General features: G+C 35.0%; 2 protein-coding genes and 1 long non-coding RNA gene across 5 annotated transcripts in view; 1 reads left to right on the forward strand and 2 right to left on the reverse strand.

Moving 5' to 3' along the window:
* LOC114299455 (putative disease resistance RPP13-like protein 1) overlaps window positions 1-19,189 on the reverse strand; it is a 224,943-nt gene that overhangs the window by 160,127 nt on the left and 45,627 nt on the right. The gene's annotated exons all lie outside the window — the stretch shown is intronic.
* Window positions 11,816-12,450, forward strand: LOC114257527 (uncharacterized). The gene is made up of 2 exons (XR_014356797.1): window positions 11,816-11,979; window positions 12,236-12,450. It is a non-coding gene; the product is annotated as an uncharacterized LOC114257527 (long non-coding RNA).
* LOC145813696 (alpha-mannosidase-like) lies at window positions 16,621-17,817 on the reverse strand (the record flags this gene model as incomplete). The annotated part of the gene is made up of 4 exons (XM_082909523.1): window positions 16,621-16,757; window positions 17,431-17,478; window positions 17,545-17,640; window positions 17,713-17,817. Coding segments are annotated over 4 exons (378 nt in total), but the record flags the coding sequence as incomplete, so codon positions are not given.

The raw sequence follows: 19,189 nt of genomic DNA on the forward strand, positions 1-19,189 counted from the left end.
AATACAAAACGTTAGCACATTCACAAATGTGCCGAAACTAAACACTCACGTCCTAGTGCACGGACAACAGTAATTCACTCCACGTAAGCACATAAACACATAAGCACTTACGAATTTCATTTTCGGATAATGAAAGTCCCAAGGCGTTACTAGAGTTCCGATTAGAAACATCATTGATCAAGTGCTTTTCCAACAAGACTCCCAGAAACCCAAGGATCCAATCAACATTCTAGAAACTACATTCCATACCCACATAGTCACATAAGCATGTTATCAATTAAGCACATAGCATATGACACTACATCTAAGTCTCTATCAAGCGAGACCGACCCACTGTGATCCTAATCACTTCCCATGTACCCAAAGTATTCGAACCCGGTACGCTCTGATACCAAGTTGTAACGCCCTCGAAATAACAACATTAAACCCTCAATTGAGACATTCATTGACATGCAAAATATCCACATTCTTCTATTAATCAGAGTTTTATTACAAAAGTATTACATGTTAACAACAAAAGCAAAATGCCCTACGGGCTTATAGCTTTCCAAGTTAACACTTAGTTACAACAAAAGAGTGCTAACTCATCTACACATTAAGCCCTTGGCTTGAATATACATGTAATACATCAAAAGAAACAGAACAGCAAAAATCTGCTCGCATCTAGCCTCCCAAGCTATGTCCTTGGAGGTGGCATGCTACTTGCACCTGAAAATGATATTCCCATATAGGGTGAGCCACAGCCCAGTATAAATACACTAAACCAACCATGAACAATGACTAAAAGATTAGCAATTGATAGATGGCCAACACTGATACATCCACATAAATCACATTTTTATGCCATACGACTTATGAGTCCAAGTTACCTTTCATTTTCCCTTTTTCAACAGATAAGCATATTAGCTCTATCATCATCTCAACAGATATGTATAAAAACTATATCTCACATTCACAGATAAGCATATAAGCTATATCCACATTCTCAACAGATATGTATAACAACTATATCCCACATTCACAGATAAGCATATAAGCGGTATCCACACTTCACAAAGATAAGCATATGAGCTCTATCTTCACTTCTCTAGACAAGCATATGAGCTGTATCTACGGAGTTCATCCCCTATCTTCTCCCAATACTATCCAGTTTAGAGGTACATCCCCCATCTTCCCCTAAACCGCGGAGTACATCCCCCATCTCCTCCTCTACACATAACGTATACAAACACATTGGTTCTATATACCATCATTCAATACATACAGTTAATGTATTCTATCAACCGTCAAATTCCATGACACATTCCATTGATTAGTTTTCGTTTGCCTAATCATCATGCATTGTCTACAACAATCACGACTATCCTCCACCGATAGCCCAAAGCAGTTATCTCTAAACAGAAAATAAATGCACAATGGATATTCAATCAACATTTCAATTCGGTGAGTGATAAATAATTCAACTACACCCTTTAACCCCATACATTCCCAATCTCAACAATTCCATTTCATTTCCTCATTTCTCAAATTAATTATCCCAATTAATCAAACAATGTAATTAGGTCATTTTCCATAATTAACATTTCGACCCTTAGGTCCCACTTTCATCAATGATTCAACATTAATTCCATTTCTTCATGCCAAACATGCATCTAGGTTTATTATAAATAAAACCCCAACTTTTGTAAAAATAACACAAAAGCCCCAAACTTTCACAAATTTTCCAAACCAACCCCAACATCTCAAAATACTAAAATTTAAAAACAAAATCCATAGAGAGAAGTAGGATATCCCTATCTCAAATCCGGAGGCCCAAGGGAGAAGATGACAAAACCCAACGTGCTCCAAAACCTGAAATTTTCAGATTAAAATGTAGCCCTCGACGATCAACAACTTTTTTGTAAAGGCCAAAGATGAGCAAATCACTCCTACTAGATCAAAACCTAGAGAGAAGGTAGAGTTCTAGAGTGAGAGGCTCAACAATGGTGTTTTTGGAAAAGTAGGAGAGAGAAGAGAAAGTGAAAAAGTGATTTGAAAAGTCAAAACACGGAGCTTTAACCCAGTCGTCCCGCTCGAGCGTCAAACTCCCCGCTCGAGCGTCACTCACAGACTCCCGCTCGAGCGTCAACCATCCCGCTCGAGCGGCGGATGCACACTCCCAGAACTTTTACAGAACTAGGTCTCCGCTCGAGCTTCCAACCCCCCGCTCGAGCGTCACTCACACAACCCCGCTCGAGCGTCCAACACTGCACAGGAAATACTAGATGGGTGCAATTCCCACTCGAGCGCCAAAACCCCCGCTCGAGCGGACAGGTCAAAAATCTGGACAACTAATTTTGGTTTCTAAACTCAGCCAACCTGTAACAAACCTGCCCAACACATCCTATAACTCAAATACGAAGTAAAAAAGGATGTAGACAAGATAATAATCAACTACCAACATCCACGGACACATGTCCGGATCACTGTACAACAAGGGGAAATCCGGGATCGCTATAATAACTGTCAACATCTTATCATCTTGATTTTTTTCACGAATATTCTACTCGACGAATCCTACATGAATGATTCAAATCACCGAAATTGGTCTCAAGATGGGCCTATCAAACTCAAATACTCTCTCATTGAGAGATGCCAAACCCATTACAAAAAATACTCCGTTGTGCAATGCACCGCACGTAACTCTACACAAAATTACATAAATTTTACGGTGCCACAAAAAGACGAAACTTAAACATAAATTCACTCAAGTCTACTCATAAAAATGAACTTACCACCTCCGATTACTACCACCTCCACCCAACCAGCACCACCGACCACCACCTCCATGAACGTCGACCTCCTCTACTAGATCATGAGAATCCCCAAAAACCTGGAAAAACAAAAATAAAAAATCAACTACCATTACAGGTTTTAAAGGTGTCAAATTGGTTTTGAATTTGAGCCCATATTGTTTGAATTAGATTAGAATTTTTAATATTTATGGCCTATTGATATGATTCCCTTTTACTGATAAACACATTTTTATTGAGATCCAAATCTTCCATTATTCTAGTTTTTTTTCTTTTTCTAACCATGTGATTTTGGTGGTGATGATTTGTGTGGTAGGTTTGATGGTGGTTTTGGGTTTGGTGTTGGTGGCGGAGAAAGGGGAGTGGGAAGTCGGTGGTCATGATTGGTGTAGAAAGGAAAAGGAGGTAGAGCACAGAGGCGTTGAGGGGGGAGGGGGGAGGGGGATCACATGAGGAAAGATGCAAGTAGGTGGCTGAAAATGTTGGGTTTGATTTCAATTTTTTGGATTTAATTTTTAAAAAATTTAATTTTTTTATTCTTCTTGTTTTTTTATTTTTAGTGAATATTTTTTAAATTTTAAATAATTTTTTTATTTTTTTAGATGTATCTTACTTAGATGTGTTCAAAAAATAAAACATTTTAAAAAATTAATAAATACACAAGAATACGAAAATGTATTGAATTTTTATATATTTAGTAAATTTTTTAAAGATTTTTTTACAAATATTATACTTTTTAAGCATATTTATGTTAGGTGTATTTAAAAATTAAGAAAATTATTTAAAATATTAAAAAAATCAACGAAAACAAAAAAAAATACAAAAAAAACAAAAACTTTTAATTTTTTTGAAAAGTAAATCCTGAAAAGTGAAACCAAATAATAACATTGGATAAATAGAGTAATGTTAAGGATCCCAGATAATCTACCAAATATTTTACCAAATCTCTCACATTGGTAATGCTACACACAAATCCATATGTGTGTAGGTCCTACACCCATGTGAGAGATTTGATAAAATATTAATAAATTATTTAGAATCCCTAGCATTACTCGAAGTTAAACCCAATTTAATATTTTTTATTGCATTTATTTCTCTATTTCTCTTCTATAATGATAGTTGGACTGTTTGTTGTTTGGTGGTTGGACTTGGTAACTCAAGTATTATTTTTTCTTTTTCTTTTCATAGGAAAAAAGATACTTTAAAATACCATCACTGCATCCGGACCCAGGCCCGGGGTTACTGGAAGTATTATTGAACTTGATTTCTTTTCTATAATGAAAGTGTTGGAAAAAATGATTTTTGGGGACTTTAATTTAATATTAAAGTGTGGTGACTTTAATTAAATATTAAAGTGGGTCCTAACCATTTTTTGTGTTGGGTCCAAGTGAGCCAAAAACCATTGGGTTTTGAATAAGAAATTGCCAAGAAATTGCTTCATGATGTTAGATTCATGAATAGGATTTTAAAGAGTATTTAAATCTTTTTTTTTTCTTGGCTAAAAGGTGTGAATCCTTTGAGCATCCATACTTTTCATTTTGTGGAAAGGGGCTATGGATGCTTGGTGTTTTAATGACTAGCCTTAAAGGCTGAAGGCTTTTCCTCTCTCCCCTATACATGTATAAATTGAGACCCTCCTGTCAAGTTTCATATAGAAATTTTTGCTTCCATTTTACAAGTCAGTTTGCTTGATAGTTCCTATTGTAAGAGAGTGCTGCCATTGTTTTGTTCGCTAAGCTAGACAGATAGTGCTTCTACCGTAGCTGGTTTTGACCGTCGTATCCTGAGAGACAGACGCCGGGTTTCCTCAAGCACTCGACCCGTAAGGCGGCGAAGTCTGTTTTAAGGAAACTGCTTCCGTGCAGGCTTCGGTTTTGTCTCTTTACCCTTTATTGTTTTTTGTGTATTTCTGTTGAAATTTAGTTGTAATTATCAGCATATGTTCTTGGTATATAATTTGTTTTCTTCATAAATCTATTTATTTAATTTCACAATTTTGAACAACAAGCTTAAAACAGATTTTATATATCTTTTCTATGAAATTGATCGAATAGATTTATATAGACTATTAGGTTAGCTTTGTATAATGTTACTAGGAATTGTTGCGGAATTGCTCACTATTTCAATAATTGTAAATTATGCAATGGTACTCTCTAATTGCTTAGTTTAATTAGAATGCTCTATTATAATTTGCATACTTAATTGTATTAGTATGATCTTGTTTTATGCGTATGGTTCATCATTTCCCTACCATGATTTGCATGAATTTTAAGGTTATAAAATATAATTTATGGATGTTGCAATTTTGACATGCTAATTCTATTCTAGTCTCAATTTGTTACATGCTTATTATTTTCTAGGCTAGATTACATAATTTAATGTATTTGGAGTTATAGAGTTTTATGAATTGTGTACATGATTAATCTAAATTATCTAATTGTGTGCATTAATATGAATTATTTAATTGGGTGCATTAATCTAAATTATCTAATTGTGTGCATTAATATGAATTATTTAATTGGGTGCATTAATCTAAATTATCTAATTGGGTGCATTAATCTGAGTTATTTAATTAGGTGCATTAATCTAAATTATTTATTTGGGTGCATTAATCTGAATTATTTAATTAGGTGCATTAATCTGAATTATTTAATTAGGTGCATTAATCTGAATTATTTAATTGGGTGCATTAACTTTGAATTTGACTTTATCTATTTGGAGTTATTAGTTTAAATGTTTATTATGAATTAATTTCATTCATGACTCATGAGTATTGAACTTTATTTTAAAGTTGTAATTTAATTTTGAAGTTACAAATTGTATTTTGTTTTGGTACCTTATATTAGTTGGTTACTTATATAATTAATAGTCGGCTAGATGGTTTCAGTTATTTATTATAATTAAATTTTTTAGATTATTTGTTTATATTTTGTTGTGGTTTGCTACTAACTTTCTTTGTAGGGATACCAATGCGAAAAACAAATATAAAACCAAATGAATAGAATTTGGGATGTAAAAACAAAAATGTTTGGACTACTAACGTTTGTGTTGAATAGGAATACCTAAGCGTGGAAAAGCTTTTGGACTACATAGAATCCTTATGGATTGGCTATTTTATCAAAATGTTTGAAGCATGTTTGCTTGAGATGTAATTGATTTGTTTACCAATTTGTAGTAGCAAGTTTTATTTACTTATATTGTTGTAGCAATGGTTTTACATTGCTTGTAAAAGTTTTGGACCCTAGTTTGCTTTAACCTAGTTCATCCCTAAGAAAATTTAATTCTTAATTTGTTTATCACGGACTAGGAGTCAACATGCTCTTAAAAGTTTTGTCAAAAGGTTAACTGGGTTTTAAGTGGGACCGATGTGACCCCTCCAGTCTTCCTGGGAACTTTCTTGACCATGTTCGATTCTAGGTTTTGTGGTGAGACTAATTTTTGAATTAATTTTTCTTCTAAGGGATTTTCTAAGGGTTAAGTTTAATTTCTGGAAACACAGAAGTGATATTCTGGTGTAATTTTCGAAATGGAAACTATCACTGATGCTGCTGCTACTGCTAATGTTAGTGGGGATTTGAACCCCGGGGCAACTGGATTGCCAACCCCTACTGCTGTGACCTCTGTGGTCAACCCTAGTGTTACTCCGGCTGTTCCGGGAGGACCGCTTAGTCACCATGAGCGCCCAGAAAAATTTGCTGGGGAAAACTTTAAGAGATGGCAGCAAAAGATGCTGTTTTACTTGACCACGCTAAACCTTGCCAAGGTTCTGAGTGAGGATCCTCCAGCCGTGGCAGAGAATGAGCCTGATAGGTAGAAAGTCATGGCGCTTGACACATGGAAGCAGACAGACTATCTTTGCCGGAACTATGTGTTCAACAGCTTGGCAGACTCACTCTATAGTGTGTTTTGTTCCAAGAGCTCAGCAAAAGAATTATGGGAATCTCTGGACAAAAAGTACAAGACTGAGGATGTCGGGGCAAAGAAATTTGTGGTTGGCTGTTTCCTTGATTTTAAAATGGTAGATTCTAAAACTGTGATAAGCCAAGTCCAGGAGTTCCAAGTGATCTTGCATGAAATTCATGCTGAGGGGATGCCTTTGAACGAGTCATTCCAAGTTGCTGTAATCATTGAGAAACTTCCCAATGGTTGGAAGAATTTCAAGAATTACTTGAAGCACAAGCGTAAGGAAATGTCTGTTGAAGAGCTGGTTGTCCGACTCCGGATTGAAGAGGATAATAGAAAGAAAGGAGGGAGTACCTCCTCAGTAAAGGCCAATGTCGTTGAGCATGGCAAATCTTCTGGGATAAGGAAGAAGCCCCCTGTGAACAAGAGCTCTAAGCTGGGGCCAAGGGGTGGTGTTGTAAAGAAGTCGGCTTACAAGCCGCAGGAACCTGGTTGTCGGTTCTTTGGGAAGTGTTATAACTGTGGTAACGAGGGGCATCGGGCTAGTGACTGCCGCAAGCAGAAGAAGCCATACAAGACTAAACCTCGTGCTCATATGGCAGACTTACAAGAGCACTTCCATGAAGAGGATGATATGCACTTGTCTGTCGTTGTCTCTGAGGTGAATCTGGTGGGTTCAAACCCAAGAGAATGGTGGATTGATACTGGGGCTACACGCCACATCTGCTCCGAGCAGAAACTGTTTACAACTTTCGAACCGGTTACAAATGGTGATAAGTTGTTTATGGGAAACTCTGCTACCTCGATTGCTGAGCGAAAGAATAGGACGCTAAAGGAAATGATGAATGCAATGTTGATAAGTTCTGGATTGCCACAGAACTTGTGGGGGGAAGCAATTCTCTCTACAAATTACATTCTGAATAAAGTACCCCAGAAGAAGGTGGACAAGACGCCGTATGAGTTATGGAAAGGCGTTAAGCCTTCGTATAAATTCTTATGAATGTGGGGGTGTCTTGCAAAAGTGGCGATTCCTACACCCAAACGAGTTAGGATAGGCCCGAAATCTGTGGATTGTATATTCATTGGTTATGCACATAATAGTAGTGCATATTGGTTTCTTGTTCATAAGTCTGAAATTCCAGACATACACAGGAATACCATCATGGAGTCAAGGAATGCATGTTTCTTTGAAGAGATTTTTCCTTGCCGAACCCATGCAGGGGTTCCAAGGTCTTTAGAGCAATTTGATGAGCTTGCTAGTGAGGATGATCATGTTGATGATCCAGGTGATGATCAAATTGAGGTTTTAGATGAGCCCAGACGGAGTAAAAGGGCTAAGACATCCAAATCTTTTGGTCCAGACTTCTTGACTTATATGGTTGAGAACGAACCTCAAACTTTCCACGAAGCTGTGACTTCTCCTGAGAGTCCTTCATGGAAAGAAGCGATCAAAAGTGAGATTGACTCCATCACATGGGAGTTGGTAGATTTACCTCCAGGTTGTAAGCCTTTAGGCTACAAATGGATTTTTAAACGAAAGATGAAGGCCGATGGGTCTATTGACAAGTATAAGGCGAGGCTCGTTATCAAAGGGTACAGGCAACGAGAAGGCCTGGATTACTTTGATACGTACTCACCTATAACTAGGATAACATCCATTCGCATAGTGATTGCGATAGCAGCTTTGCGCAATCTTAAGATACACCAGATGGATGTAAAAACAGCTTTCTTAAATGGGGATTTGAATGAAGAAATCTACATGGAGCAACCTACAGGGTTTTCAGCTCTAGGACAAAGCAAGAAAGTCTGTAAACTTGTCAAATCTTTGTATGGTTTGAAGCAAGCGTCTAAACAATGGCATGAGAAGTTTGACAATGTAATGTTGTCAAATGGGTTTCGAATCAACGAATGTGACAAGTGTATTTATGTCAAAGACACTGACAGAGGTTATGTCATTTTGTGTCTATATGTTGATGATATGCTCATTATAGGTAGTAACGATGAAATGATCAAAACTACCAAGAAGTTGTTAAACTCTAAATTTGACATGAAGGATATGGGCATTGCAGATGTTATTCTGGGAATTAAGATTACCAGAATCTCTGGCGGAATTGTACTTTCTCAGTCTCATTATGTTGATAAGATACTTGAGAAGTTTAGTGGATCAGATACGAGTGTGTCATCGACACCTGTAGACTTAAGTCTACACTTTACCAAGAATAATAAAGAGAGTGTCTCTCAGTTAGAATATTCTCGGGTAATTGGAAGTTTAATGTATCTGAAGAGTTGTACTAGGCCAGATATAGCTTACTCAGTTAGCAGGCTTAGTAGATACACAAGTAATCCTGATGCTTCTCATTAGAAGGGCATTGTGCGGGTGTTAAGGTATTTACGCTACAATCGGGATTATGGGCTGCATTATACTCGATATCCAGCGGTGCTTGAAGGATATAGTGACGCGAATTGGATATCAGATATAAAGGACTCAAAGTCCACTAGTGGATATGTGTTCACTCTTGGTGGGGCAGCCGTGTCTTGGAAATCTTCCAAGCAAACGTGTATATCTAGATCAACGATGGAATCAAAGTTTATTGCTTTGGATAAAGCAACGGAAGAAGCAGAATGGCTTCGCCATTTCATTGAAGATATTCCACGTTGGTCTAAACCTGTGCCAGCTATTTGTATTCATTATGATTGTCAATCTGCAATTGGTAGGGCACAGAGTAATATGTATAATGGAAAGTCTAGACATATCCGTCGTAGACATAATTCCATACGACAACTACTCTCGAATGGAGTTGTCTCTTTAGACTATGTAAAGTCTAAGGACAACATTGCGGATCCGCTAACCAAAGGGTTAAGTCAAGTGTTAGTCGAAACGTCGTCAAAAGGAATGGGGTTAAGGCCTTTGGAAGTTACCGGAATGGAAACCCAACCTAGTTGACTGGAGATCCCAAGATCTAGGTTCAATGGGACAACCTAATTGCGTGTAACGGTGGTATGTCACTAAGGAGGTTAAACCTCCAGCCATTCCTTCTATTAGTGATACCTGCAAGTGTAGAGGATAAGTTGAGCTTTTAATGACTCTTATGTGTTAAGCTGTTGAGCTAAGTATTGCAGGATACTTTAGTAGAGTCACCTATGTGAGTTTGAAGTGGGGCCGCTTCTAGAAGAATTGGGCAGGCCAAGATTCTTTGAAACCACTCGCTGAACCAGGCTAGTGTCCAGGGCCACATAGGGCACACCAGTGAGAACATAATGGTGGTAGGAGTAATTCCCGTATGAGATCTATTGTCTCAGTTTACATAAACGGTAGAGCAGTTCAAGATGTCTTATTCACTGATCTGCCAGTAAACTCGATAGGTTTTCACTGGGAGAGGTTCAAAGCCAAAAGCTACCTTCTCTGATGTCGGGGTTAGTCCGTTGTACTCTCTCTCAGAGTCTTTATTGTTGAACGTTGTCCATTTGTTGAGTCATTCGGTCAATTTTTATTCATGTGGGGGATTGTTGGAAAAAATGATTTTTGGGGACTTTAATTTAATATTAAAGTGTGGTGACTTTAATTAAATATTAAAGTGGGTCCTAACCATTTTTTGTGTTGGGTCCAAGTGAGCCAAAAACCATTGGGTTTTGAATAAGAAATTGCCAAGAAATTGCTTCATGATGTTAGATTCATGAATAGGATTTTAAAGAGTATTTAAATCTTTTTTTTTTCTTGGCTAAAGGGTGTGAATCCTTTGGGCATCCATACTTTTCATTTTGTGGAAAGGGGCTATGGATGCTTGGTGTTTTAATGACTAGCCTTAAAGGCTGGAGGCTTTTCCTCTCTCCCCTATACATGTATAAATTGAGACCCTCCTGTCAAGTTTCATATAGAAATTTTTGCTTCCATTTTACAAGTCAGTTTGCTTGATAGTTCCTATTGTGAGAGAGTGCTGCCATTGTTTTGTTCGCTAAGCTAGACAGATAGTGCTTCTACCGTAGCTGGTTTTGACCGTTGTATCCTGAGAGACAGACGCCGGGTTTCCTCAAGCACTCGACCCGTGAGGCGGCGAAATCTGTTATAAGGAAACTGCTTCCGTGTAGGCTTCGGTTTTGTCTCTTTACCCTTTATTGTTTTTTGTGTATTTCTGTTGAAATTTAGTTGTAATTATCAGCATATGTTCTTGGTATATAATTTGTTTTCTTCATAAATCTATTTATTTAATTTCATAATTTTGAACAACAGAAAGTTGGACTGTTTGTTGTTGTGGTGGTTGGATTTGGTCATTCAAGTATTATTCGACTTTAATTGGTCAGTTAATCGGTTACAACCCTATTTTGTAGCTCGAATCTCTGATGACTTGAATGACCCGAAATTTCAAAACGACGTCGTTTTGGAATTTATTTTTTTTTTCTTTTTCCCTTTTTCCTTCATTACTCACAGAAAAAGAGGAAGAAGAAGAAGAAGAAGGAAGGAAGAAGAAAGAAGAGAAGAGGGGAGCAGAGAGAGAGAGTGATACAGATCATCAAAAATAAAAAATCAAACAAAAATCAAACCCAAATCAAACACTATTTTTAGATCACCCAACACACAAAAAAAAAAAAAAATCAACAACAATATCACACAAAAATTAAACCCAATCACCCAACACAAAAAAACAAATCAACAACAACATCTTCATCAACGCATCATCATCATTAACAACACCACCTTCATCATCATCATCATCATCATCAACAGATCCAGATCCATTAGAAGAAAAAAAAAATACAGAAAACAGAGATACCCACCGGCGATCAATCGGCGACAATCACTACCATCACCGTCTTCTTCTCTACCTCCTTCTCTCTCGCCTTTTTTCTCTTCCCCTTCTCTTCTTTTCTGTCTTCTCTATCTTGGTTCTCTCTTCTCTCTTCTCTCTCGTCTATATTCAAAACCAAAAAAAATGAGGGGAAAAAAAAAAAACAAAACCCAAAACGACGTCGTTTTGGGTTTTGAGCCGATTCGGGCCAATAATTTTCGAGCTACCAGCCATTTTTCAATCGGTTAACAATAAAGCTTCGTAGCTCGAAGTTTGAAGAGGCCCGAATGCCCCGAGAGTCAAAACAACATCATTTTGACTCCTTTTTTTTTTGGGTGGTTCTTTTTCCTTCTTTTTCTTCTTTCAGAGAAAGAGAGAAATAGAGAAACGAGAGAGGCAGGAGGAAGAGAGGAGAAGAAAACAAAGAGAGGGGGCCATGGAACTGCCATGGACGGAGATCGCGAACCACTCCACAACCCAACCCGTACCATGTTCGCAAGGCAAGCAACTCCAGATGCGGTGGGTTTGATTTTGTTTTGATTTTGATTTTGATTCATGGGTTTGGGATTGATTTTTATTTTGATTTTGATTCGTGGGTTTGTGATTGATTTTGATTTTGATTATGCGGGTTTGGTTTGGTTTTGATTTTGGATTTTGATTTTGGGTTTGGGTTTGGGTTTGGTTGGGATTTTGATTTTGATTTTGATTTTAGGTTTGATTTTGATTTTGATTTTGATTTTGGGTTTGGTGAAACAGATTTGTATCTCTTTCTCTTGGATTCGTGATGTCAGAAGTGTGGCTTCTCAACTTCAGATCTCCTTCTCTTGGCTAAACCCCTAGCCTCAAAATCTCTTCCTCCTCTTTGGAATGTATTTCCCCCTGCTTCTTTTAGTTCTTTAATTGCTTTTGATGTAAGTTCCTTTGGTTCTTAATGCAATGCTTCGACGGTTCAAAAAAAAATAAAAAAGAAAGATTTGTATCTCTTTCCTCTCCTCTATCTCGTGGACTGACTTAAAACAGATCTGTATCAATTGGAAGAAGAAAAGAACTGATCAGGAATAAGAAAAGAACAGATCAAGACAGAGGGCCCAAAAAAAAAAGTGCCAAAACGAGCCATTCGAGCCTCCCTGAATTCGAGATACCAAACGGGACTGATCAGTTAAATATAGGAAAATTTATTAAGAATTCCTCTTTAAAATACTTGTATCTCAATTAACCTATAACACATATTATAATAAATCTTATTATTTGAATATTTGATCTATAAAATTCTAATTATTATATTTAATGTATTTTATAGATAATTTTATTTTTACAAATATTTCTTCAATCCTTTGCAACTTGGTATGCATTATTTTGAACTATTTTATACTTTATATCTATTAAACTTTAAAAATTCATAATTTTTTTGTAAATATTTTTTCTTATGAAATTTATATTTTTAAAACCTAGTTAACGAGATTTATCAAATAAAATCTCACTTCAATATATAATTTTATAAAATAAAAATAAATAAATAAATTTGACTATGTGAATATTCAAATTACGGAACATTCACACTGTCAATGTGAACATCAATGTGCGCTTCACCCTATTATTATTATTAGGGATATTTTAGTAACTATGTCACCCATAAGACTTATTGGAATATAAGAAAACTAGCCTATGCCCGTGCCTGAAGGCACGGTGTAAATAATATTAGGATTATAATATAATTGTAATCGCAACACTATTTAAATTTAAGATTAAAATGCAATTATAAAAATATATTTAATAAACTACACTCTACAATTCCAAACAAATCAAATATTAAAAAAAAATTAAATATCAAATAATGCACACCAGCCAGTACTCTGCAATTTAAAAGAAATTAAAATAAAAATGCACACCAGTTAGTGTTACTGCTGCCAATCAAATTCTAACTACATAAGAAAACAAACATTATATTGTCATACGCTAAAAGAGTGAGTTAAAACTTTATAAAAAAAAAGTGGGTCGAAACTTTCCAGAATATGTATGCTTTACAGAAGATGTGTCAATAAAAACATGTTTTATAAAAATGGATATTACATGGAGTGCAGTAATTTTTGAGCAAATGTTTTAAAAATGAGCAGATGTTTTGTAAAAATTCAAAATTCCCAAAGTAATATTACTTCAAAATTTTGAATTAATGGATTCTGAATTTTTATAAAACAGATGTTTTGAATTCAAAAATTAAAATTTTGAATTCAAAAACTAATGAGGTGGAGTGCAGTAATTTTACAAAAACATCATCAAAATTGAGTGCAGTAATTACATCTGCTCCATTTTTGTTCAAAATTACTCCATTTCCAAAATTACACCATTTTTGTTCAAAACATCTGCTCAAAATTACATCTGTAAAATCAAAATTACAGATGTTTTTAAAAAAAATTTTGAATTCAAAATTACTGCACTCCATTTTTATAAAACATCTTCAAAACATCTGCTCATTATTAAAATTCAAAATTCCCAAAGCATGTTTTACTTCTTAAAAATGGATTCTGCACTCCATTTTTACTTCTTTAACCATGTTTTTATATCTCTGTAATTTTTATAAACAGATGTTTTTGATAAGTAATAAGAAGTAATATTACTTCTTATAAACAGATGTTTTTTACTTCTTATAAAATGGAGTAATTTTGTTCAAAAACATCTGTAAAAACATCATCAAAATGCAGTAATTTTGAACATTTTGAATTTTTATAAAATATCTGCTCAATAATTTTTAAAAATGGAGTGCAGCACAAACCCATGAAATGGACAGCTCAAGAAAACCCAACTACATGCAAACAAACATGGGTTATAATTTTTTAAATCTATGAAAGAGTGTTGAAACATTAACACAGATCCATTTAAGAATGAAGAGAAATAGAACCCACCTGACTGAACTCTCCAATACCCAGATATAAAAAAATGGTACACCAATAGAAGGTACCGTCTGCAGACATAGAAAATAACCAATAGAAGAATATGTCAGATCCCAATTAAACTCGACCAGGTCACTATTTCAATTTAATGGCCTAAAGCAAGATAAAAAAAAACTGTTGTACACCAATTAGAAGAAACTCATGCTTCATATGCTAAATGGTATATATATAAAAAAAAAAAATACTCTCAGCAATTCTGTTCCTAGAAAGAGATGGTGGATCGATGTACTTTTTCACTAATAGAAATGAACCCATATCCCAATGCTAAACAAAACTGCAACAACAATAATAAGCAATAAATTTAGGGTTATTTAGTTATTAATAAAATAAGAAAACCAAACACTAATATCACCATTTGAGAAAACCACACAGTGATCCTCCAATTCATGTCCAGCGGCTCCTACCTTCCGCATCCAAAGACTAAAAAAAAAAAAAACTCTATTTAATTTTTATATGCATCAACATTGTACAACAAATATTGAGACTCTGCATTTGCTCGACCTATTATTGGGACCTAGGTCAAATCCAAAATCATATTCACATAAACTAATAATATAGTAGTCCCAATTATTGTCACTGTCTATAGCACAGATATCTACAAATATCATTAAACAATCCTGTTTCATTGATCGATGTCCAGACACAAATAGATAAGCAAGAATTTCATCCCAAACCTTAAATTCAATCAACTCACTCCAGAGATTCACATTAACTAATATAGTCCATAAAAATGTAAATCCCTATACTGAACTCAAATTACCCAGAAAATTGAATTAGAACTCTTTTTCCATCAACCAATCCCCATTGAATAGAAAAGAAAATTCACAGCAACTATGACCCAAAATATACCCATGAAATGGACAACTCAAGAAAACCCAACTGTCGATTCAGTTAAAAAATGGAACAACCTTTCAGACCCATTCAAACAAACACTTAATGGGTGTGAAGCCCTGGACTGAAAAAGAAGATTAGAATAAGAGAAAGAGAAGCAATGGGTACAGAGACAAAATGGGTTGGGGATTAACCTTTGAAATTTCAAATGATGAAAATAAAAAGATTCAGAACTATGAAATCGCAACCTCAGAACTACGAAATCGCAACCTCTGAACTATGATCAGAACTATGAACACTGTTCATATAAAAAGAGTAAAACGATTAATCAAAACTATGATCGCAACCTCTGATATTTCAAATGATGAAAATAAAAAGATTCAGAACTATTGTGATTCTGATTCTAAAGGGTGAGAAGAACAGTTGTGATAGAGATTGCCATACCTGAGTGATGAAATCGCAACCTCTGAACTATGATCAGAACTATGAACACTGTTCATATAAAAAGAGAAAAGATTAATCAGAACTATGATCGCAACCTCTGAAATTTCAAATGATGAAAATAAAAAGATTCAGAACTATTGTGATTCTGATTCTAAAGGGTGAGAAGAACAGTTGTGATAGAGATTGCCATACCTGAGCGGTTGAAGCACAGCTAGACGGAACCGAATATGTGGTTGAAGGAGATAAATTCAAAGTAAACATGGGTAAATATACACATACCTGAGCGGTTGAGAAACAGAGGAAGTCGGAAACTCCAAGGCGAATCTGTGGTTGAAGGAGATCAATTCAAAGTAATCATATAGGGATGGAGACGAAACCGAATCTGTGGTTGAAGGAGAGCAGTTTCGAAAAGAAGAAGAACAGGGAGAGAGAGAGAGAGAGAGAGAGAGATAAAGAGGGATGGAGAGGAGACGTGATTTGGCTGGAGAGTAGAGAGATAAATATAGAAGCGTGGGGAGACGTGGGTAAGCAAGAGGCTTAATGTTTGGGCGGGAACATATATATTTAGGATTGAAATAAACTTAAGGGGGTTATCTGAGCCGTCCATGTGAATATACAAATGAATCATGACCCTTAAAATGTCCTAGTAGGACAAATGTCTCTAGGATATTTTCAAAGTCCGTCCTGCTTTATTATATAGATATATATATATATATATATATATATAAATATATCAAGTGTTATGATACAACTGCTTAAAAGTCAGTTATCCGGTCCCTATGGGATCTCATTGGTATGAAAACTAAATATTGAAAATAAGCGTAATAAATATTGTGCAAATATATGACCCACAAATTGTAATTGTGACTGGACCTCAAGTTTCCAGATCAAAAAGAAAGTATCATGAAGCATAATCTAGGCACACATTAGCACAATAAGTGGGCAGGAGAAAAAATGAAAAATATAATTGATAGTCTTGTGCATACCACTTTTCCAGCAAACATCTTCTTCAATTCAACTTCGGCTAATGTTGAGTACTCAGCATCTTCCCCTGCCTAACCACATTTGCAGCATGAAAGAAGTGAATGAGAGGACAATAATGGGAAAAAATGGATGAGAGAACTAAAATGTGCAGTGTAGTCAGTGGAACGAATTTGCTTATATCAATTTGGCAAAGTGTCAGATATTTACGAAATCTAAGATATCACTTCACAGATCCACATTATCACATAAATATCTAGTTTCAAGTTACAATCAACAATTAACACAACACTTCTGTCCTATAATTTGCGAACACCCAGTAGTTTGAGTTGAAAAGAAAGGCTCATTGTATCCTAGACTGGTCCAGAAATCTTCTTAGATTCTTTACGAAAACTCTATTTATCTTCTTAGATCAACTGCAATTTAAACTTTTCTCAAATTCAGCTACAATGCAACGTACCACCCTAATTTAAAAACTTTATGTTCAACATACTAAAACGGAAATGCATCCGACAGATAGCAATAAATTATAATCTATAAAGGAAGGCCACAACAGATGTAGGCCTAGGGAAAAGAGCTAAAAGAGGAATCATAGAATTGACAGAAGTAGTTGAGATAACACTTGCAGGAAAAAAAAGAGAGGTCGTTTTCTTGATTTTTGAGTTGTAAATATATCCAAATTAGTTTTATTTATTTATTTATTTTTGTTAATGGGAATATGAAGGGGATCACGGGATTGATTTTTACCTCATATAGATGTGCCAAGCGGAGGAGCACCTTTCCATCATCTAGCTCCTGCAAAATTAAGGTCAGAAGAGAGAGAGAGAGAGAGAGAGATTCACAGTGGAACAATTAAATCACCTGAAGAGTGATTAATGCAACATTAAGAGGTAAACTATAGTTTGGATCCATGGTTGTTGCCATTGTCAAATGAGAAGATGTCCACTCATCTAATGTCTGCCAGATCAAACATCTCGTCAGATTCTCATTGTAATATCTGGTCTTCTGTGTCAGTTCAATCAAGCATACCTCATGTGTGAATGCTAAAAGAATAGGTGAGTAAACTTCTTGGCTAGTTGTTTGGCGCCATCGTGATCCAGCACCTAGCTGGTTGATACTGATATAATAATTTCCTCAAACCTGATCAAGGGACATTAGAGGATAGCAGCAAATTATATATGTTCAGTAAAAGCAATCTTATCTGAGAAGCACTTGATGATGGCAATCTTTTTCAATGTTGAGTAGTTAACAACTGGGAATAAAAAGCTTTGCATCCAAAAAAATGCTTTTTGATAGCCATCAATGCATTCCAACCAAATCTAGCAACAAAATTGATGCAATACAATTCAGTTATTTTTATCTATATTTTCTTCTAGAAGCAATCAAGTAAATAGAAGCAAAGATTATGCAAGATAACTTTCGACAAAAATATATAAATGTGAGGGTGAAAAGAAAACAAAGCAGCTAAAGTAAAATCTTTTAGTCTGAATAAATAAATTATCTACCACATGATCATGCATACATGGATTATAAAAAAATCATGGAACTAATTTTCTTATATTAGATGTGATATAGGATTTATGGATACAATCATGGAACTAATTTTCTTAAATCAACCTAATGAAAAGTGCAATAAAATAGAAGCACAAATGACAATTCAATTAAAGAAGAATGCATGGATAGTTTTTTTTATTTTTTATTTAAGCTTTAAATTTTGGTTCCCCACTAAAAGGATATATTATAGTAGAAGTCCTATTAAAATTAAGTTGCCAAACTATAAAACAATATGTGCAACATATGGGTTGTGTTGAGCCATGATACCACTATCAATCATCCCATAAAAACAAATTGAATTAATGATTGGGATCCATTCCACTAATGTAAAGATGATGATAAGATAAACAAATTTACTTATCACACTATTACTCGTTTGTAAATGGGCATTGGACATTAAAAAAAAAATTAATATAACGGTGATATCATATTAAAAAAAATTGATCATATCATTGAATTTTTATTTTGTGGATGAAGCAGCCATTTTATTGTTCTTGGTTATATTGTTTTATCAAGAGTTGTGCCTCGTTTGGGAATTCGAACTCAAATTTGGAGGAATTGTTAAATACTCTATTATCCTCAAATGCTGTACAATTCTATGAACCAAACATCTTTGAGGAAAACAAAAAAGAATAATGAAATTGTGAGTTAACATAGCTGAAAAAAACAAAGGAATTGGTGACTTGTTTCCTTTCTCTTTGAGTTGATTTTTTGCTTAGATGTGTTGTTTCACATTTTTACATCAGATAAAATCGTTACAATAACTATAAAAAATAAAAATTGGTCACAAAATCTAAATCTTTAATATCAAACACAGAAATTAACAATTTTTATACTGGAATACAATATTTCAAATAAGATAAATTAGAAATCAATAAATTTATTGAAATCAAAACATCAAATCCAAAAACTGAGAGCGAAGACTCACTGTCTCGAGGATAAGAACCGAACC

This window comes from Camellia sinensis, chromosome 15 (genome assembly GCF_055761805.1).
Source record: "Camellia sinensis isolate YWXY chromosome 15, ASM5576180v1, whole genome shotgun sequence".
Taxonomy (NCBI): domain Eukaryota; kingdom Viridiplantae; phylum Streptophyta; class Magnoliopsida; order Ericales; family Theaceae; genus Camellia; species Camellia sinensis.